Here is a 23,668-nt window from a genome sequence, read left to right as displayed (position 1 = left end):
GTGGATAGATCAAACATGTAACTGCAAAAATATTTGGTTGGGACTTGTGGAGTCACAAGACCAATGTTAATTTAGAATCAACTAAAAAGTCAGAATCGTTCACTGAACTTAAGCTAATAAGAACATAAGAAATAGAAACAGGAGTAGGCCATACGGCCCCTCGAGCCTACTCCGCCATTCAATAAGATCATGGCTGATCCAATCATGGACTCAGCTCCACTTCCCCGCCCGCTCCCCATAACCCCTTATCCCCATAACCCCTTATCCCTTTTTCATTTAAGAAACTGTCTATTTCTGTCTTAAGTTTATTCAATGCCCCAGCTTCCACAGCTCTCTGAGGCAGCGAATTCCACAGATTTACAACCCGCTCAGAAGAAATTTCTCCTCATCTGTGTTTTAAATGGGCGGCCCCTTATTCTAAGATCATGCCCTCTAGTTCTAGTCTCCCCCATCAGTGGAAACATCCTCTCTGCATCCACCTTGTCAAGCCCCCTCATAATCTTATACGTTTCGATAAGATCACCTTTCATTCTCTGAATTCCAATGAGTGGAGGCCCAACCTACTCAACCTTTCCTCATAAGTCAACCCCCTCATCCCCGGAATCAACCTAGTGAACCTTCTCTAAACTGCTTTCATTAACATGAATCAGGCCTCCAAGAAGTTCCAATTTAGTTCACATAAAAAAACAGCAGCCTATGCAGTAAGTTCACAACACGCTCATTTGAAAAGCAAAACTGTATCTGATAAAGTGTAAATTTTCAAGTCTAAATTGAATAAAGTATTTTAAGTTAAGAGTTGCTAAGACAGCATTTGTGGATATTGTTAAGACTCCCCACCCCCCTCAAAGAAATTCAGTGTTTGGCTGGAGGAAGTCATTTCATAAGACCAATGTAGATGAGAAAAGCCAATCCTACCTCATCCATCTAAAAAAGCCTACAATTTCCCCCAAAGGACATCCAATGCTTGCCGATGCCAGAACTGCACACAATGCTGATAAATCAATTCTTAAAAATTAATTCTTAGGATATGGGCACTTCTAGCAAGGCCAGCATTTATTTCCCATTCCTAGTTTCCCTTGAGATGATGTTTGTGGTGGGCCACCTTCTTGAACTGCTGCAGTCCGTGTGGTGAAGGTACTGTCACAGTGATGTTAGGTAGAGTGTTCCACGATTTTGACCCAGTGAGCAATGCCATGGTAGATTTGCATACAGATAGCAGTAGGAGCAGAGAGGATGGCTGAGACTGGGCTCCAAGAGGAGAAAGCGTCTTGAGAGAGCCGGGGGAAAGCACTCTAAGTGATTCAGGGATCAAGAGGAAATGCAAGCAGGTGGCTCGATGCCTGATCTCAGAGCTGAGCATGTGAGGCCAGCTGGGCGATGCAGTTCACGATCAATTTTGCGGTAAGATCATCTGTTACTTACTTAACATGTTAACATGAGGGAAAAGGCATTTGGCTGACAAAAGAGCAGCTTCAGATTTTTTTCAATTTTTTTTTTTTTTTTAATTGTTCCGTTCACCACTTGGTGGCTGCTTGTAGACTCAAAGCACTTTCCTCCCCCAATATATTTGTCTGTGACAGTAACACTTCAGTGAAATTAACACTGAAAATCCTATTAGAGCACCAACTACGGGTATCATGGGGGATGGTTACAGGTAGATGTGGACACATTTAACAAAGTCCATAAGAGGCTCATCAACAACTGATTTTTATATCTATGTGTATTTTACATATTTTATATATATGTATTCATTCCTTGATGGTTGCAGCTGCCATAATAGGCAATGGTTGTCATACTACCATGATTAAATCACGTAACTAGTAACTGAATATTACCCAAACTAATTTCACCTAGTACTCATGAAGCAATATTCCTAACTCTTGCATTTTACATATTGGTATGAAATTTTCATGCTCACCCACATCCCTTAAATGTGTTACAGCCTTGTACTACATTACTACTAGTTCTACTCCAGAATGTGTACTGGATAATTTTCTCATTAGCTTTATTTCATCCAACAACCACAGATGAAACTCTAATCGACACTTTTGGCATCTCCAGACTTGATTATTACTCTTCCCTTCTTGTTAGCCTCCCAGCCTCCATAAACTCCAACTTGTCCAAAACTCTGCTGTCGCTATTCTGTCTGCAAATGTTCCACTCGTTCAGCCTTGCTAACCTACATGGATTTCCTGTCTCCCCCAAAATTTGAAATCCTTGTCCTCATCTTCAAATCTCTTCATAGGCCTACCCCACCTAATCTCTGCAACATCCTCCAGGTTTACATCTTCTCCCATATCACTCAGTCCTCTGACTCTGGTATTTTGTGCATCCCCTCCGTGACAGACCTATCAGCTGCCTCGGCCCAACTGTCTGAAATTGCTTCCCTAATCCCTCTGCTTCTCCCCACCTTCAAAAATCTGCTCAAAACAGACAGATGTGACATCAAGATCACAATCTGAATTCAGGGCTCCAAGGATGTTCACAAACAGCCAGAGCTTTAGTCTCATGGTTTTTGACAGCCCCCTCAACTGTCCATTATATATTACATCTGTCCATTATATATTACAAATATATTGTTATTGGTTAAATTCTACTGCATATTTAACAGTTTAATTTAAGTAATACTTGCCTTAAAAAAATGTTAAGGGAACCAAAACAATCATTTTAATGCATTGGCGATGAAATAAATAGCCAAATGTACAATATTTTCATTTCTATTTTCTGACCACTGCAGCAATCCAGATTTTTCATTTTTCAATACTTATTAATATTCATATCAGCAAGCTGTAAATGACATAATTTAACACCATAACGATTTGAAGACTCAATGGAAGTGCTTCACCGTTTATTTCTTTACTGGAAGGTCATTTAGGGCGTGATTGTACTGCAAGTAGACAGACATCGTAATGTGTCATTATATTTTTCCTGTTTATCCTTAGTAAATGCTTGTTGTTTCTCTAGTTTTCTTTTACACGCATAGAATGGGCGTAACACTCTAACATACTCATCCCTCATTTTCTAGCCCAGGAACAAACTAAAAAGGGAATCATCATCTAAACGGAGAAATATATCAGTAAGAACGTTTAAAACAGAAGCCATCGTAAATTGACTAAATATATCTGAAGATGTTAGATATGAATATAGTATATTGCAAAGTTAATAAGAAACTTTGTGCAAGAAAAATAAAGCTTGAACAATGCTTGGGAATTACTCAGACTCACTGATAAACTTTGGAGGCATTTATTTGAAATCTCCCACAGAATAAAAGGTACATTAATTAGGGTGTCAGAGTTGATTGAGCTAAAGTTACTGGTTTCATTTAAGATCAGAAATACGGATGTGTTTCCCAAATATAAATATTAGCAATAAAATTTATATGCATTTGTACAACCCATTTTGACTGTTCCCATTATCCACTGTTAAAGCTGATTGAGGCGCTAATTATCAAATGGATGCAGAACATGTTTGTTCAGACACAATAACTATGCTCATGTGAGGTGATTGTGTAATTTGAAACAACACAACCTCTGAGGAAATTGTTAATTAATGTGCAGTTAAGGTACAAGAGCAGTTGAAATTACGAATGCTATCGAGTTTGGCTTTCTACATAACCGGGAGCAAAAATATTTATTTGTCCACTTAGGTACACAGTGAATATATTTTAAGGAGTTATGTGATTTGTACTCCTGTGGATAGTTTTCATACTAAACTATTATATTATCCATCATCTATTTATGAAAATTCTTTCAATTCTGTTTATTCCCAGGAGACTTCAGATTTTTATCCTATTCAAAAAAAGAGGAAAAGTTATGCAGTTACAAAATCAAACTACTAGCAAATAAGATGTGGCTCTGAAAACATGTTATTCTGATAATGAAGAGGCCTTACTTAAGGAATTAAACTGCATTATAGCAAAATATCAAAGAGGATCATATCCAATATACTTTAAAACAACAATGGAAGATTCTAAAAACCAATAGAAATCTCAAAGTTATTTAGACTAACAAAATTTGATACTTGAGCGAAGTTGTGATGTATAAATTTGATATGTTACCAGTGAATCTCCCGTGGAGAGACCTGGGTCTGAAGCACAGTTGTAATATTTAGCGAATAACTTGCGCTGTTCATTTAAGGCTGACTCTAATTAGATAAATCCAGGTATTTGTAGCTACTTATAAACTGCTGAGGTCAATTAAAGGACAGGTGTAGCTGCGTGTAAATGCAGGCTTCAGATTGAAGGCTGGCTTTCTTTCTCTCTCAAAAAATTTTTTTTGATCTGTGATGGTGTGCAATTCCTAGAGTGTGAATGCTGTGAGCTAGATGCCAGATTTTTATATACAAGATAGACACAAATAGATATACAGCTGTATAGACTTACAAGAGACACAATGAAGGTTGCATGACCTGGTTTCGAAGGGTTTTGAATTTAAAATACTACAGCTCATGTCAGTGCAGTAGTATTGATTATGGCACAGCATTATTACAATTACAGCAAAGTACACAAATGGGTCATAAATAGCTTATAATTCAAAGTTACTGCAGCTACACAATGTGGAAAATTGCCTGCACAAAGTTCAAAACCAATGGTGCTTTTTCTGAACCTAATCGACTAATCTGGCAGGCAATCAAATAGTAAGCAAAAAGTATTAAGATTTTTATGTAACTGATGTTAATAGCCAAATAAAATATTTACTTTGGAGCTCAGTATGGATTACCACTAGACAGTTCAGACCCTAGCATCTGTTAAATTGTTGTCATTATTCTTAATGAAGTGATTTTTTTTTAAATAAATCATCCTAAATGACACATACTAAGGTTTTCAAATACAGTAATCTTATTACTACAAATACAGCTATCTCAACATTTAGCATCTTCAAAAATGTACAAATACTATTTAAAGATTATGCAGTGCATTTTAGGATAATGTGTTTAAACACTCCGGATTAGAGACAAACATTCATCCACTGACAAGTATTTCTTAAACTGGCAGTTGTTTATAATTTAGAAACATCTGTTTCTATACAAATCTCAAGACTTCAAATGTATACTCACCATTCATTAGACTGAAGAGCAGGTGACTCATTCTGCGCTATATGGTATAAGGCACTCATTGCATTCATATTAAACAAAGGAGGCTTTCGCTCCGCTGTGGGCAAAGTAGCAGTAATCAGATTTCAGAACTGCTAACAATGAAATGGTAATTTTCAGTGTGTTATTTAAGGTTTCATTCAGAGTATAATTGCAGTCATTTTAAATGCATTGAAAGAAAGTTATCAAGCATATCTGATCATAATTTATTACATATGATTATAGCATTCTCCCCAAGCCATTTTAATTGTTTCACATTCTTGGGTAACTGCAATGTCTTACCTAATTCAATGCATGTAATTCCCAAGGACCAAACATCTACTTTGCCATCATACTGTCCTTCATCCATGGCAAGAATTACTTCAGGAGCCATCCTATTTCAATAAAATAGCAGTTTTAGTTTGATAAATTTACATTGTAACTATGACTATTTTATTGATGGCTGCTGTTACTGTACTAGCAATAGAAACATACATCCAAAAATTACAATGGAGACACGAGATAGTCGTTTACGTCTGATGTGTCAGAAAGTACTGAAACCATTTTCAATCCAACAGCAGCATATTTGAAATACCAACACTTAAAACAGTATTTATCAAGATAGTTTTGTTTAAACCAACTGAAATAAACAAAGTAAAACTTCAAAGCAACCAGGTTCTCTCTTCAAGAGATTTAGGTTGAGATGTTAAAACACAATCATTGCTAAATTTAAATTATAATGGTTTGCTTTAATTTCTGCGCCATTCACATTCAATTATATCAATTAATCATGATGAATCAGGGACTCGGCGAACATACTCTAGTTTAATACATTCTCAATTTCTTGTGGCTTTGGTCAGCAGGACTAATGCGAGAGTTCCAGGTTCTGAGAAAATAAAATCCTGCTGCAAAGAACTTTAATTGTGATTTTTGTAGTATTTACACTGGCAGTGTTACTCAAAAGCCACTTCAGTGTTTCTGGTCCAAACTTCTCCTCAATGCAGATTTGCTAGTACAGGTCCATAGGCTACAGAAGCCCTCTTGTACTTAAATCAAGCGTCTATCCTTCATATGCAAGCCTAAAAAATGATTTCATTTTGGGGAAGGGCAATGCTGTATTAAAGGCAAGCATGATCAAGTACCTAAACAAATTTGCATTGTTACCTATTCAAACTCCACATGTGGATTTTCCAGCAGAAGTTGATGGATAATAGGCAGGAGTGGAAAGTTTCGATGATTTGCCCTCTCACCTAGCCCGGAGTTCTGAAACCAATATCCCTACCGTTGATTCAGTTTGAGCCATTTAAGTCAGGACTGATCGCAAATCTAACCAGGAACTGCACTATTCAGTACAACACCAGTTAGTGCATTTAATAATTGAAACATAGTGCAAACTTCTCAATGTTTATTAGTGAAAAACAAAAACTATGGACAACTTTAGCATTGAAGGTTTAAATATTCTTAAAAAGCATTTAGCTTTTTTTTTTTAAACAAACAAATACATATTGCACCCAATTTATGCTCGGACTTGAAATGGGAATCCACGTCCGTGTGTTAGAGGTACTGCTATCAGTTCGTGAAACCATCTTGTTTATATCTTGTGTACTTTCACTAAGAACCTGATGACTGATGAGATGAAAAAATGAGTGGCGACTGCCTCCTGTCCTGTCTTTAAACAGTTTTAAATCCATTTACCTTAAATCAACTCCTATTATTATATGGAAGAAATGGCTGGATTCTTTTTGAAACTGTGCATTCTATATTATGAGAAGTCCAACAGCAGTATATATATATAAATATATATCAGGTTGTTAAGAGATAGAAGAAATGTTTTTTTGCTGTTGCAAATGTAATTATGAAGATAGGTTGAGTAGGTTGGGACTATACTCATTGGAGTTCAGAAGAATGAGAGGTGATCTTAGCGAAACATAAGATAATGAGAGGGTTCGACCAGTTAGATGGAGAGAGGATATTTCCACTCAGAGGAAACTAAAACTAGGGGACATAGTCCCAGAATAAGGGGCCGCCCATTTAAAACTGAGATGAGGAGGAATTTCTTCTCTGAGGGTTGTAAATCTGTGGAATTCTCTGCCCCAGAGAGCTGTGGGGGCTGGGTCATTGAAGATATTTAAGGCGGAGATAGACAGATTTTTAAGCAATAAGGGAGTAAAGGATTATGGGGAGCGGGCGGGGAAGTGAAGCTGAGTCCATGATCAGATCAGCCATGATTTTATTAAATGGCGGAGCAGGCTCAAGGGGCCAAATGGCCTATTCCTGCTCCTATTTCTTATGTTCTTAATTGTGTAGCGCTCCATTCAGAATAATGGCACACACTAAAAGCTTCATTTTTGTTTTAATTCCAATGTTTATAAATGAAAACAACAGCCAAATTACTTTCTTTGATGGTTTGGCTCCTGCTTGTGACTATAAATAAGACATTAAAGACAAATGATAATGCATGCCTTCTGGTTGAAAAAAGTTTCTTACCAATATGGTGTTCCCACAAATGAATTGGCAGGAGATACTATGGAAGCAGATCCAAAATCAGCTAGCTTTACTTGGCCTGGCTCAGTCAGGAGGATATTACCTGCCTTTATGTCTCTGGTTACAAAACAAGTAAATATACAATTACCCAACTGTCATCAAATTCAGTACTCAATTCCAAATAGTGTTCATAACCATCATTACATACAAGCTTTATCGAGTACAATTGTAACATTAACATTTGTGGCTTTAACAAATTTATTAAAATGATACATGGCCAAAGAATATATTAGGCCAAAAATGTAAACCAAGGAAGATCCTATAAAGCACTTTTAAGGTGCCAAGACACCATCTCTGAAGGTTTCCCTGAAGGTTCAGCGATTTAGCCCAGCCTGAGTTAGGTCGGATCTAGTAGCACTACAACTGGCTTCAGCATCTTGGGTTAAGGACAGGAAAAATCAGCCATAGACCCTGCTCCCGGTCACAATCTAGCAACTGCTGTTGGAAATACACTTGAGTGGATGTTGTGTGAAGGCAGGATCAAGTTCGGCTGTGATACCCACATCCTCGGGTCAAACGAATTGCCAAAACTGTTAAGTGTCAGACGTGAATAATAGGTCCTTGGGCAATCGTGCAAACTGCAAGAAGTCAACGACTGCAAGAGGGGTGGGAAGAAAACTAATGATAACTTTTTTTGACAAAATATAATAAAATGATCAGAGTCTGAGGATGGCAAGTCACCCATCAAGTTTGCTAAAAAAAAAAAGCAAAGTATTTTGAGTTAAGATGCCAAATTAGTATTTTCAGACTCATGGCCAGATAAACTCTACATAAGCCAATTGTAAAAGCAGATGGTTGAAAGAATGAGAAAACTCCCCAATCGACTACTATTATGAAGGTTCAATACTGCTTAATGTTTACTTGTATTTATTTAGAAAACATACACAGGATACTCTGTGACATGTCAGTAATCCATTGCCATTTGGCTCAATGGTAGAACTCTCACCTTTGAGTCAGAAGGCTGTGGGTTCAAGTCCCACTCCAGAACTTGAGCACGTAATCCAGGATAACACTTCAGTGTACTACAGGTTGAACCTCCCTTATCCAGAATTCCCTTATCCAGAACCATTCTCGACCACCGGGTGGCGCATGCGCAGAACTCCGACAAGAACAAATTGAAGTCCTTCCTCGCTGCCGACTCCCGCAATCGCTGGCCTGACCCTGCGATCCACCGCCCCCACCCCATGATCTCTCTGCCACACTCCCAGCCCCAAGCCAGCCAGCCCCGATTATCCCCTTGCTCAGTACCTGTACCATCCAATTTAACGTGAGCACGCCTCGTCCGTAAAAATCCCTTATCCAGAATTGGCCAGGTCCCGAGGTTTCTGGATAAGGGAGATACAACCTGTACTGAGAGAGTGCTGCACTGCCAGAGGTACAGTCTTTTGGATGAGGAGTTAAACCAAGGGTGTGCCCTCTCCAGTGGATGTAAAAAAATTCTATGCCACTAATTTGAAAAGCAGGAACGTTCTCCCCAGCATACTGCCAAATATTTATTCCTCAACCAAAGCCCAATGACAGATTATCAGGTCATTATCATATTTGTGGGAGCCTGCTGAGCGCAAATTGGCTGTTGCGTTTCCAGAATTACAACAGTGACTACAGTTCAAAAGGACTACATTGGCTGTAAAGCGCTTTAGGACGTCCTGAGGTTGTGAAAGGCGCTTTATAAATGCTAGTCTTACTTTTATTAAGTGCAATGGAAAAGCAGACTACCTCCAGTGAGACTACCTCTTTGAAAATGGGTGCTTCCTAGCATTTGTGTCAGGTGTATTTAGTTTGTTTTCAAATCAGTTGATTTTTAGTCTATGATTACACATAAAAATATAGTTACTGTGATTACACTTAAACAAGTGTTATGAAAGAGAAGTATTTCAAGGGGCTCTCCTTAGTCGACACCACCATAACACAACCAACTTCTTGCTTATCAAATACATTACTTTCAGTTGTCTAAGTTTATAAACCAAAAAAAACCCAGTGTAAACAAGAGTTTTGTAGAACAGAGAACAAATTTACATCATTGTATTCTCAATTTGAAACCAATTGCAACTCTGAAGAATCAATCTTTATGAAAGGAAAAATTGCATGCAAAATGCTGGGTAATTTAATACTCTTTGTAACTGAGTCAAAGCAGAAATGAGTGTAAACATTTTGAATGCATTGAGTTCACATCATCCTATTCAGGTCAAATGGAATCTCACACTAGAAACGATCACCCTTGTAAATGTAAAAAAAAGTGTCATTTCTACATGCTATGCTTAAATCCTAATATACACTTCTAAGGTAACCTACAACCTATAATGGTAAAGACCTACCAGAAAATCAAGGGTAAATAGTTCTGAGGAAGGGTCATCGACCTGAAACATTAACTCGGTTTCTCTCTCCACAAATGCTGCCTGACCTGCTGAGTATTGCCAGCAATTTTTGTTTTTATTTCAGATTTCAGCATCTGCAATATTTTGCTTTTATGTAAATAAACTGTGGGATTTACTACTGCAAATTTAGATAACTTTCACCAGTATCTTTGTGCACTCTATTGACTTCCACTTTTCACATCTTTTTCTTTGCTGCATCTACAAAATGATTTTCTGTCACTTGCTAATGATCCATATTATAATGTGGAATTGGAGAAAGAGAAGAACATTTATCAATTCACAGCTCTCAGAATAAATTCAATCTCGCTAATTGTTATTTAGTGTAAAATTGTCATTGGAATCCTTGAGTGAACATAAGAAATAGGAGCAAGAGTAGGCCACCTGGCCCCTCGTACCTGCTCCACCATTTAATTATCATGGCTGATCTGATCATGGACTCAGCTCCACTTCCCTGTCCACTCCCGATAACCCTTTATTCCCTTATCTCTCAAAAATCTGTCTATCTCTGCCTTAAATATATTCAATGACCCAGCCTCCACAGCTCTCTGAGGCAAAGAATGCCAAGATTTACAACCCTCAGAGAAGAAATTCCTCCTCGTCTCGGTTTTAAATGGGCGGCCCCTTATTCTAAGACTATGTCCCCTAGTTTTTGTTTCCCCTATAGTGGAAATATCCTCTCTGCATGCACCTTGTCGAGCCCCCTCATTATCTTACATGTTTCGATAAGATCACCTCTCATTCTTTTGAACTCCAATGAATATAGGCCCAACTTACTCAACCTATCTTTATGTCAACTCCCTCATCTCTGGAATCAACCTAGTGCACCTTCTCTGAACAGCCTCCAATGCAAGTATATCCTTCCTTAAATATGGTGACCAAAACAGTATGCAGTACTCCCAAGTGTGGCCTCACCAATACCCTGTACAGTTGTTGCAGGACTTCGCTGCTTTTATACTCTATCCCCCACTTGCTGTACCTGCATACTCACTTTTTGTGTTTCATGCACAAGAACCCCCAGGTTCCTCTGTACTGCAGCACCTTGCAATTTTTCTCCATTTAAATTATAATTCGCTTTTCTATTTCTGCAAAAGTGGATAACCTCCCATTTTCCCACATTATACTCCATCTGCCAAATTTTTGCCCACTCATTTAGCCTGTCTATATCCCTTTGTAGATTTTTTGTGTCCTCCTCACAATTTGCTTTTCCACTCATCTTTGTACCATCAGCAAACTTGGCTACATTACACTCGGTCCCTTCATCCAAGTCATTAATATAGATTGTAAACAGTTGAGGCCCCAGCACTGATCCCTGTGGCACCCCATTTGTCACTGTTTGTCAACCCAAGAATGAACCATTTATCCAGACTCTGTTTTCTGTTAGTTAGCCAATCCTCTATCCATGCTAATATATTACCCCCAATTCCATGAACTTTTATCTTGTGCAGTAACCTTTTAATGTGGCAGCTTATCGAATGCCATCTGGAAATCCAAGTACACCACATCCACTGGTCCCCCTTACATCCTCAAAGAACTCCAGCAAATTTGTCAAACATGATTTCCCTTTCATAAAATCATGCTGTCTCTGCTTGATTGAATTATGCTTTTCCAAATGTGTCGCTACTGCTTCCTTAATAATGGACTCCAACATTTTCCCAACGACAGATGTTAGGCTAACTGGTCTATAATTTCCTGCTTTTTGTCTGGCTCTTTTTTAAAATAGGGGCATTACATTTGCGGTTTTCCAATCCGCTGGGACTGCCCCAGGATCCAGGGAATTTTGGTAGATTACAACCAATGCATCCACCATCTCTGCAGCCATTTCTCTTAAGACCCTAGGATGTAAGCCATGAGGTCCATGGAACTTATCTGCCTTTAGTCCCATTATTTTACCGAGTACTACTTCTTTAGTGATAGTATTAATTTCCTCCCTCTCTACAGACCCTTGATTATCCACTATTGGGATGTTTTTAGTGTCTTCAAAAGTGAAGACCGATACAAAATATTTGTTCAAAGTCTCTGCCATTTCCCTGCTCTCCATTATTAATTCCCCAGTCTCATCCTCTACGGGACCAACATTTATTTTAGCCACTCTTTTCCTTTTTATGTACCTGTAGAAACTCTTATCTGTTTTTAGATTTCGTGCTAGTTTACTTTCATAATCTATCTTCCCTCTCTATCATTTTTTTTAGTTGTGCTTTGCTGGCTTTTAAAAGTTTCCCAATCCTCTGGCCTCCCAATAGTGGTTGAAGTTCACCAAGGAAAAAGTATGAACACAATTGTGAGGCACCAAAAAATGTACATCGGTGCGCAGAAAGAGTTTGTTTCTTTGGTGTAATCTACAATACTCTATTTTCAAACTCCAATCTTTTTTTCTTGCTAAATCTGTAAATCGACCATGTTATTGGTATAGATCTCAGATCTGTATAGCAAGACATGCAGCTGGAAGACTAGTTATGCTGCTGAAGCAGCATACAGTGAGCTCTCACGGATGCAGAAATGGTATTGAAATGTCAGCCAAAAGCAATTTATCAAAATATTTTCATCGGATGTAGTGTTCCACTGAATAGACTTACCTGTGAATCATGTTATGGGAATGCAAATAGGCTAATCCCTGCAGAGCACCATGGGTAATGGCTGCTATCTCAATTTCCTGAAGTGGTTTCTTATGAACTGAAACAGGGGGGAAAAAAAATCTAATAAATTTGCTAATAGAAGAATATTTAAGGTGGTAAATCATAATTGGTACCACATCATTATTAAAAGAGATGATGAAAAGCAATTCACAAAAACATTTTTTTTCAAATTGAAAATTTTTATTTTGAAATAAATCTCAATTGTTCAGGTCTAAGGACAATCCACTGCCAAGTGCTCTGGAGCAATCTAAAACTTCAAATAAATGCTCGTTTTCTTTACCTGTGTCTGAAAGGAAAGACAAACTGACTTTATTGTAGTCAGGCATGTCGGAGAGAGAGAGATGTCAGAAGAAGTGAGACGACCAGCATCTAAAAATCTGCTATGTTCAGGAGAATTCCAGGATAATAAACAATTAAATTCATCTAAACATGAGCATCAACGGTCATGGCAAGTTAGGAAAGGGAACTGTTTGAATGCATATGTTTGCACCACAGCATTAAGAACATGCACAGAATATTAGGGCAAGATAAATATAGAGCCATTTTTTCACCTTTGTTTTGTTAACTATGACACAGCACTATCTGTATACAAGTTGCTTTATTTTCCTGGAGAAGGATGGAGGTAGTGTGAGTGGAATTGATGAGACAGGTGGAAAATATTAAAAATTATTAAGTAATTGGGTGGGGTGGGGAAATTTAATTTTCTCTGTACATCATCTTAATTAAATTAAAGGCTTGAAGAATTTATTAGAAAACATTTTGTATTTCTTTTTTTTTAAGTTACATTTGAACTTAATAATATATGGTAAGCTTAGTGATGTAGTAATGAACACCACTGGTTAGGAAGGTCCCAACTTCAATGCTTTGTGTGTACCAAGTTAGCTCATTTCAGCCAGGGCCATGGACTCCTGCTGAAAAGCTGTGTGGGCAATGGGTGAGCACACCCACTGACGCCACACTCAGTGGTTGAATAGCTTAAGACATTCAAGTTCCGTTTTCTTAGTGGCATTATTATAATGAGAGTAACCCATTTATGTTTGATGCATTACCACTGCTGTTAAAATAGCAAGCAGAAAATCTGAGCTTCAATATTGAGGTTTGAATGGATAGAATCATCATTTGAGTGAGTAACTAGAGGGGCATCTATGACCTTGGATTTGTGACACTGGTAAAAGTCAGCATGTTCAGGAAAGGAGGGGAGATGAAAGAAACTGGTGGGAAAAAAGTTACAAAAAGGGGGCAGACAAAAGGCAGGTAACTATAGGCCGGTTAGTTTAACATCTGTAGTGGGGAAAATGCTTGAAACTATCACTAAGGAAGAATTAGCGGGACATCTAGATAGGAATAGTGCAATCAAGCAGACGCAGCATGGATTCATGAAGGGGAAATCGTGTTTAACTAATTTACTGGAATTCTTTGAGGATATAACGAGCATGGTGGATAGAGGTGTACCGATGGATGTGGTGTATTTAGACTTTTAAAAGGCATTCGATAAGGTGCCACACAAAAAGTTACTGCAGAAGATAAAGATACGCGGAGTCAGAGGAAATGTATTAGCATGGATAGAGAATTGGCTGGCGAACAGAAAGCAGAGAGTCGGGATAAATGGGTCCTTTTCGGGTTGGAAATCGGTGGTTAGTGGTGTGCCACAGGGATCGGTGCTGGGACCACAACTGTTTACAATATACATAGATGACCTGGAAGAGGGGACAGAGTGTAGTGCAACAAAATTTGCAGATGACACAAAAATTAGTGGGAAAGCGGGTTGTGTAGAGGACACAGAAAGGCTGCAAAGAGATTTAGATAGGTTAAGCGAATGGGCTAAGGTTTGGCAGATGGAATACAATGTCGGAAAGTGTGAGGTCATCCACCTTGGGGAAAAAAAAACAGTAAAAGGGATTATTATTTGAATGGGGAGAAATTACAACATGCTGCGGTGCAGAGGGACCTGGGGGTCCTTGTGCATGAATCCCAAAAAGTTAGTTTGCAGGTGCAGCAGGTAATCAGGAAGGTGAATGGAATGTTGGCCTTCATTGCGAGAGGGATGGAGTACAAAAGCAGGGAGGTCCTGCTGCAACTGTACAGGGTATTGGTGAGGCCACACCTGGAGTACTGCGTGCAGTTTTGGTCACCTTACTTAAGGAAGGATATACTAGCTATGGAGGGGTACAGAGACGATTCACGAGGCTGATTCCGGAGATGAGGGGGGTTACCTTATGATGATAGATTGAGTAGACTGGGTCTTTACTCGTTGGAGTTCAGAAGGATGAGGGGTGATCTTATAGAAACATTTAAAATAATGAAAGGGATAGACAAGATAGAGGCAGAGAGGTTGTTTCCACTGGTCGGGGAGACTAGAACTAGGGGGCACAGCCTCAAAATACGGGGGAGCCAATTTAAAACCGAGTTGAGAAGGAATTTCTTCTCCTAGAGGGTTGTGAATCTGTGGAATTCTCTGCCCAAGGAAGCAGTTGAGGCTAGCTCATTGAATGTATTCAAGTCACAGATAGATAGATTTTTAACCAATAAGGGAATTAAGGGTTACGGGGAGCGGGCGGGTAAGTGGAGCTGAGTCCACGGCCAGATCAGCCATGATCTTGTTAAATGGCGGAGCAGGCTCGAGGGGCTACATGGTCTACTCCTGTTCCTAATTCTTATGTTCTTATATGTTCTTATGTAAAATACTTCAACCAATATACAAAATGGTTCTCATGTACCTAAATCTAATGCTCAGACAAAACTGGGCCATATTGAATTCACTGTTTGTAAATGCAAGATATTTGGAAATGCTTCAGAAAAATTCATGTGAGACACCATTAATGAGTACCTCGTGAGTAATGAATGATGCAGCCTTTGCTTTGGCTCTGATTAGATTTGTAGCATTTGAAAATTAAGAGTAAATTAATGTATTCCTTTCTTGAATATTGTCCAATATTACACAGAATGTTTTGCTATCTGTATTTGAAAGGCAGAGAATGGAAAAATTTTACCTTCTAGAAGATCAGAAGCTGACCCTAAACAGTACTCCATGACCAGCTGCAAGAGAGGAAAACAGCTGATAAAACTATACGCAAGCACAATCTTTGCATATCTACTGGTCTCATTAGAAAGAAAATGGGGCTGCCACAGCTATAATTATACGGCAAAGAGTACACTAGATACATGTTTGATAAAATGGAAGTGCATCTTTATTTCCAACCATTGAAAACCACCACGTTTAAGGCTCATCGGATGGGTATGTAATTTAAAAACAAACTGGTTCCATTTTGATCGCTGTTAGAAGTCAACGTTATAAAACAAATAGGTTAAGGAGATATGTGCATAAAGGTTTATTATTGTATTGTGAACCATTTGAAAAGCAAGTTCTCCCTTCTGAACAAATAGGACAAGTATCATAATTGCAGCTCTCAGATTCTGAATCTTCTTTAAACAGGGAATTTTTTTTTAATGGCTCCAAGACTTGAGGGCTGAAACATCATTCTGGATAAACTTACTAAGGGGCTCTCAGATACATCATTAACAATATGCACAGTGGCATGCAGTCAGTTCTCATATTAGTAAACAAATTAAATTTCTTACCCATGCTGTATGTTCCCGTAGATAGCAACCTTTGTATTCAATACTATTTGGATGTCTTAACTTCTGTAGAAATTTGACTTCTTTGATAATATCTTGCCATTTCTGTAAGAAATGTTTGTAGTAGTTTATTAAAATTGAACACAGATCTTTGAACTTAGTAAAAAAAAGGCCCCAAAAGTTAAAAGATATTGGTCCAGATAACAGTGAGGATATCAGCGGCCATCATTATTAAAGTGTAAATCGGACAGCAACTTCCGGCGACCGCATGAGCAGTTAAACGCAGAAACCAGGAGGTTGCTGTCTAAGTTGCCCTGCTCCTCCAGAAGCTTCGCTATGCCAGTATCTCACCCAGAGACTCGACATTGAAACACACGAAGGGCAAGGAGTTGCTGTACTTACCCAGTAGACACCCACTAAATTTGACCCTTGTCCGTTGATACTCACTAAAGTTAGAACTTGTCCATTTTAGTGCAAGTAGATTTTTTAATAGCGTAATAAGTCTTAATTCCTGCTAAACAATCTCTCTGGCATTGAAAATTAACTTTTACAAGTGCGGAGCCTCATTCCTTCAGATTTAAATTATTGTTGGAGATTTTTTGAAATAATTTGTTTTAATTTTTACTTTGTCTCTTATCTCTTGCTCATTCTCGTCTTTCCATCTCTTTATTTTGCTTTCTGTACATGATTTGCCATTGAATTAAATATTCTAACTTATAATTCCTAGTTTAGACTCTGCGTTGCTCATTAAGAATTCTTCAATCTAATTGGTTAAGGAGCGACACAATCTCTTGCCTGTTCACACAAGTCCCAGATCCCCTGTCGAGGGTGCCGTGCTGAAATGGATTTCTAATTACCGCAAGTTCCGCTGTAAAAACCCATAGAAAGTCTGTGGTCAAATGTTATCGTAATTAATCCGCCGCTGACTGCAAAATCCGGGGCAATAATTGGGGCCAAAGACAATATCTTAACCTTGTGTTTAAATCCGTCCTCAGCCTCACCTTTCTCCAACCTAACAATGTCTCCTCCCCTCCCAAACCCACATCTTTGACCAAACTTTTGATCATCCCTCCTAATCTTTGGCTCAGTGTCCATTCTTTTCTCATGACATTGTGATGGCATCTTGAGATGATTTGCTACGTTAAAGGTGTGATATAATGGAAGTTGTTATTGAACACAATGCCAAGGTTTCAAATGAACCAGTTGAGGCAGAGCAAGTAACCAGAAAGAAGGATAGAGTTTATGGAATAGCCAATAATAGTTTCAGTCTTCCCGACGCCTCATCCATGATTTGCTGCCTGCTTGTTTGACCAAACAGAGGTGATCGTGGGTTTGAGGGAAGTGATGGAGAAATTGTAATCATCATCATCATAGGCAGTCCCTCGGAATCAAGGAAAACTTGCTTCCACTCTTAAAATGAGTTCTTAAGGTGGCTGAACAGTCCAATAAGAGAACCACAGACTCTGTCACAGGTAGGACAGATAGTCGTTGAGGGAAAGGGTGTGTGGGACTTGTTTGCCGCACGTTCTTTCCGTTGCCTACGCTTGTTTTCTGCATGCTCACAGCGATGAGACTCGAGGTGCTCAGCGCCCTCCCGGACTTCCTTCACTTAGAGCGGTCTTTGGCCAGGGACTCCCAGGTGTCAGTGGGGATGTTGCACTTTATCAGGGAGGCTTTGAGGGTGTCCTTGTAACGTTTCCACTGCCTACCTTTGACTCGTTTGCCGTGAAGGAGTTCCGAGTAGAGCACTTGCTTTCATATGATAGCTGGGTGTCATCAACATACATACGAAACAGACCATCATCTGCGGATTATGTCATAAAGAAGCTATATGTAGATGAAGGGGAAGGAGTCGAGGCCTTGGGGGACTATTGAGGTGACTGTGCGGGGATGGGAAGAGAAACCATTTCTGCACAAGTAGGAGGGGATTCACAAAGCTGAACAATAGACGAGAGGCGATGGAGGAAGACGGCGTGGTCCACTGTATGTCGAAAGGTTGAGGAGCACAAAGGTTGATAAAGCACTCCATTCAAAGTCACAAAGCATTTCATTTCTGACTTTTCCCAGTGAAGGCTTGGTGCTGCGAGAAGGATGGAAGCTGTACTGAAGTGATTCCAACAAGGAGCTTTGGAGAGATGGGTATGGAGTTGGGAAAGACTCGGTATGAAATCTGACTTTCTACCTCAAACACAGGACTCCAAATATAGATTTTAAAACTGGCAGTTTGGGAAGGAATGGAAATGAGCAGACTGTCCCGTCATTGGTACTTATTACTATGGTCACACACCAAAACTGATGTAATTTTATATTCTTGCAGTATTATACAGTAAAAAAAGACTTGTATTTATATAGCACCTTTCACAACCTCAGGATGTCCCAAAGTGCTTTACAACCAATTAAGTACGTTTGAACTGTAGTCACTGCTGTAATGTAGGAAACACAGGGGATGAATACTGGCCAGGATACCAGGGAGTACTTCTCTCCTCTTCTTTGAAATAGTGCCATGGGTTCTTTTATATCCACCCAAGGGCAGACACTGTCTTAGTTTAACGGCTCATCGGAAAGATGGGAGTGTCAGTCTAGATTATGTGCTCAAGTCTCAGGAATGGGACTTGAATCCACAATCAACTGACTCAACGGCGCGAGTGCTACCAACTGAGCCACGGCTGACAAAAGCAGAGACCTAAAAATATTAAGTCACTTATTGAACAATTATCAGTATGCTGACCAAGAGCAGAGCCATATGTCTCCGGCAAATAAGCATACATTTTTAATAACCAGCTGAACCAGACAACTGAAGGGCTGGTATTTTACAAGGCATTGAGGTTGCACACACCCAGAGGCCCGAAGCTATGCACATATCAGGACTTGAGCAAAGACACTTCCATTTTCCTACTACAAAACCGAGGCTTGGCCTTCCACACAAACTCAGCAAATCAAGGTTTATGAATACTCAAAACTCAAGTTCAAGGCTCTGAAGACAAGATAGTTTAAAGATTTTTTTCGGTGAATTTTTAAAGTTTATATCTGCTGGTGACGCAACAAATATTTTTAGCACTATGTGATGAAAAAGAAAGCAGCTGAAAAGATTTGCAAAAATTACTTGGGAGTGCTTTCATTGGTTTCCCCTTCTTGCCAATTGTTTCATGAGTAGCTGTTTGTGACTGCTGTGTTTCGTATATTCTTTTTGCACAAGCTTGCTCCTTGTTCATTGCTAATCTACTTATTCAGTTGTGATTTGTTGCTTTTGTCTAAATATGATATTTTACTAATTACATTCAAGTGTTACATAAACTTTTTAAGGTGTAACAGAATCTGCAAAACTTCTCTGTGATGGACCAATGCCAGATGCAAGACTTTTAATAGATAGATAGATATAGTTAACGGACTGTACCCAATATGCAAGTTTAACTCCGACTGATGCCATTTCAAAGATGGTAGATAAAATGTTATTACCTCAACAACTTGAATTTATATAGCACCTTTAAGGTAGTAAAACGTCCCAAGGCGCTTCACAGGAGCATTATAAGACAAAATATTTAACACCAAGCCATACAAGGAGAAATTAGGGCAGAAAACCAAAAGCTTGGTCAAAGAGGTCGGTTTTAAGGAGTGTCCTAAAGGAGGAAAGAGCGGTCGAGACGGAGAGGTTTAGGCAGGGAATTCCAGAGCTTAGGGCCTAGGCAACAGAAGGCACGGCACCAATGGTTGAGCCATTATAAATCGGGATGCTCAAGAGGGCAGAATTAGAGGAGTGCATATATCTCGGAGGTGTTGTGGGGCTGAAGGAGATGACAGAGATAGAGGGGCAAGGCCGTGGAGGGATTTGAAAAGAAGGTTGAGAATTTGGAAATCAAGGCATTGCTTAACCGGGAGCCAAAGCGAGCACAAGGTTGATGAGTGTCAAGGACTTGGTGTGAGTTAGGACGCGGGCAGCCGGGTTTTGGATGACCTCAAGTTTACGTAGAGTAGAACGTGGGACGCCACCAGGAGTCCATTGGAATAGTCAAGTCTAGCAGTAACAAAGGCACGAATGAGGGTTTCAGCAGCATATGAGCCGAGGCAAGGAGAGACGGGTGATATTATACAGTCTTAGTTATGCCGTGGATGTGTGTTCAGAAGCTCACCAAGGCTGCGAACAGCGCGGTTCAGCCTCGGACAAATATTAGGTAGAGTGATGGAGCCAATGGTTAGGACTGAAAACAATGGCTTCAGTCTTCCCAATATCTAATTGGAGAAAATTCTTGCTCATCTAGAACTGGATGTCGGATAAGCAGTCTCACAATTTAGAGACCATAGAGAAGCGGTGGTGAGGTAGAGCTGGGTGTCGCCAGCGTACACATGGAAACCGACGTCGTGTTTTCGGATGATGTCTCCAAAGGACAGCATGTAGATGAAAAATAGGAGGGGGCCAAGGATAGATCCTTGGGGGACAATTATTCAGGGGTCATCATCATCATCGGCAATCCCTCGAAATCGAGGAAGACTTGCTTCCACTCTCAAAGTGAGTTCTTGGGTGACTGAGCAGTCCAATATGGGAATTACAGTCTCTGTCACAGGTGGGGCAAACAGTCGTTCGAGGAAAGGGTGGGTGGGGAGTCTGGTTTGCTGCACGCTCCTTCCGCTGCCTGCGCTTGTTTTCTGCAAGCTCTCGGCGATGAGACTGCAAGTGCTCAGCGCCCTTCCGGATGCTCTTCCTCCATTTAGGGCGGCCTTTGGCCAGGAACTCCCAGGTGTAGGTGGGGATGTTGCACTTTATCAAGGAGGCTTTGAGGGTGTCCTTGAAACGTTTCCTCTGCCCACCTGGGGCTTGCTTGCTGTGTAGGAGATCCGAGTAGAGCGCTTGCTTTGGGAGTCTTGTGTCGGGCATGCGAACAATGCGGACCACCCAACGGAGCTGGTCGAGTGTGATCAGTGCTTTGATGCTGGGGATGTTGGCCTGATCGAGAACACTGACGTTGGTGCGTCTGCCTTCCCAGGGAATTTGCAGGATCTTGCGGAGACATCGGTGGTGGTATTTCTCCAGCGATTTGAGGTGTCTACTGTATATGGTCCATGTCTCTGAGCCATACAGGAGGGCAGGTATCACTACAGCCCTGTAGACCATAAGCTTGGTGCCAGATTTGAGGGCCTGATCTTCAAACACTCTCTTCCTCAGGCGGTGCTGCCGCACTGGAGGCGGTGTTGAACCTTGTCATCGATGTCTGCCCTTGCTGATAATAGGCTGCCGAGGTATGGAAAGTGGTCCACTTTGTCCAGGGCAGTGTCGTGGATCGTGATGACTGAGGGGCAGTGCTGTGTGGCGGGGTCAGGTTGGTGGAGGACCTCTGCCTTACGGATGTTTAGTGTAAGGCCCATGCTTTCATACGCCTCGGTGAAGATGTTGACAATGACTTGGAGTTCAGCCTCTGAATGTGTGCAGACGCAAGCGTCGTCTAGTGTACTGCAGTTCGACGACAGAGGATGGGACGGTCTTGGCTCTGGCCTGGAGGCGACGAAGGTTGAACAGGTTCCCACTGATTCTGTAGTTTAGTTCCACTCCAACGGGGGAGCTTGTTGAGCACGAGGTGGAGGATTGCAGCGAGGAAGATCGAGAAAAGGGTTGGCGCGATGACGCAGCCCTGCTTGACCCCAGTCTGGATGTTGATTGGGTGTAATGATGCAGGAGCGGGAAGAGAAGCCATTGCAGGTGATTCTCTGGCTATGATCTCCTACTTTATTTAGAGTGAAAAAGACCAAATAAAGTAGATACTATGGTTTTCTCTCCCCCCCCGCAGCCACCCCCCCCCCCCCCCCCCCCCGCCTGAAATTGCTTTTCAAGCCACATCCCAACTTGTAAATAGTATAATATTGCTGCTGCATTGCCTTTGATGCCATACTTGCTGTTGAGGTGATCTATAAGATAAATGAGGTGCAAGAGGTCAGACATGAATTTCACTCAACCCTTCCTTCAAGATACTCATTTTCTGAATAATATTCTTTAATATTTAATGATAATTCCCAAAGATTCTCAGAGCTGTTAATTATTTCAAGTAGATTTAAGTATCAACACTTGTAGTGCCAGTGGAATCCAGAATCACAGAAGTTATCATGTGCGAATTGCAAGCAAGATAGTTTTCACTTCAACATTATCAGCAGCACGTTGATGTTACTGCCGCGGAACCATCAAATCTATTGTCAGGTCATGCGCAATAATTTGGCATGAATTGTAAATTCTGATGCAAGTGTTGTAACTCAAAGGATATCACAGTAATCCGGCAAAGAATCCTGGCATTGTAATTGAAAACACAGCGATCCCAGATGCAGTGAGTTTTGTTCCTCATTTGCACTCAAGCAACAATGGATCCCCTTTTAGAGTGGATTGGTGTTTCTAGTTATTCAAAATCAACATGTACCTTTGAGTGACAGTTAACTACTACAAAACATTTCAATCTAAAAAATATTTAAATTGAACTCATGTAATATTTAAGGATCTTGTACATTATTTTAGATATGCAGGATTGAGAGAACTTACCTGAGGCTGCATCTTTTGCAGTTTCTTACCTTAGAGGTCTCTATACTATAGCTATGTCTTATATTTTTCAACAAGACTACAGTTTAACATGCAAGAGTCATGTGTTTACATTACTCATTTCAAGGAAGCTATGATCAGTGTCCACAACAATCACAGAAGCAGACAGTTCAGAAAAAAAATAAATGTGTCTTAATGATTGTAATGTGCTCAATCCATGGTTAACAGGAGGATACTAAAGCAAAGCCAATTATGGACACTTTCTGCTTGTCATCTGATTTTTGGCATGAAAATGGAAATAAAAGCATGCTACAATTCATTCCTTCCACAGGTGTTATGAAATCTACATTATACGCTAATTGTACTTAGATTATTCTCTGCACTATACTGCCCTTTGTGAATATAGCAATTTTAATCCTTTCTGCATCCTCGAGAAGAAAACTTTTCCTGTGGTGCTGAGTACAGCAGAGCTACTTGATTGTAACATTTTAACTCCTGGTTGAAAACCTGCTCCAAAGGCCAGTTAAGTTTTTTTTAATCCAAAGTTGGTCCCTAGCTGCAAAGCGGTTGCTAATACCGAGTATGCATAAAAAAGGTAAGTGACATGAACTCTTAAAAATAAGTTATAAGATTATATTAGGAGAAAAAAAAAGTTAAAATAATAAAACAGTAGGCATATAAGTATGGGTAAGGCAAGAATTGCAGAAGCAGAAATGTTTTGAGAATTCTTTTAGTTGTTTAAGTTTTATATTACAATAATAAAGTTCTTCCTGAAATCTCAGTTTGCAGTTATTTGATCGCTTTAGTGTCATACGTGTGTGAACAGAAAGATAACCAGTTGAGAGTCTGGAATTTCCCAAAGCTGTCAGTAGTCTAACCATTAAAAAAAATGAATATTCCCTGACACGGCACTTTTCAGAAAAATCACACTGGACTGTAAATGACAAGGTGAACATCTG

At 39.9% G+C, this 23,668-nt stretch overlaps 1 protein-coding gene across 7 annotated transcripts in view; it reads right to left on the bottom strand.

Moving 5' to 3' along the window:
• The window catches only part of taok1a (TAO kinase 1a), a 179,049-nt gene that overhangs the window by 52,787 nt on the left and 102,594 nt on the right, over positions 1–23,668 (bottom strand). For all 7 annotated transcript variants that reach the window (XM_070857084.1, XM_070857086.1, XM_070857085.1 and 4 more), the window contains 6 exons: positions 16,202–16,303; positions 15,613–15,658; positions 12,563–12,659; positions 7,558–7,671; positions 5,374–5,465; positions 5,056–5,149 (listed from right to left, as the gene is read on the bottom strand). In XM_070857084.1, the coding sequence (XP_070713185.1) occupies positions 5,056–5,149; positions 5,374–5,465; positions 7,558–7,671; positions 12,563–12,659; positions 15,613–15,658; positions 16,202–16,303 (545 nt within the window). The remainder of the gene's footprint in view (positions 1–5,055; positions 5,150–5,373; positions 5,466–7,557; positions 7,672–12,562; positions 12,660–15,612; positions 15,659–16,201; positions 16,304–23,668) is intronic.

Source organism: Pristiophorus japonicus, chromosome 16 (assembly GCF_044704955.1).
Source record: "Pristiophorus japonicus isolate sPriJap1 chromosome 16, sPriJap1.hap1, whole genome shotgun sequence".
Taxonomy (NCBI): domain Eukaryota; kingdom Metazoa; phylum Chordata; class Chondrichthyes; family Pristiophoridae; genus Pristiophorus; species Pristiophorus japonicus.
The sequence above is the reverse complement of the archived record's forward strand: the minus strand, read 5'-3'. Positions and strand labels throughout refer to the sequence as shown.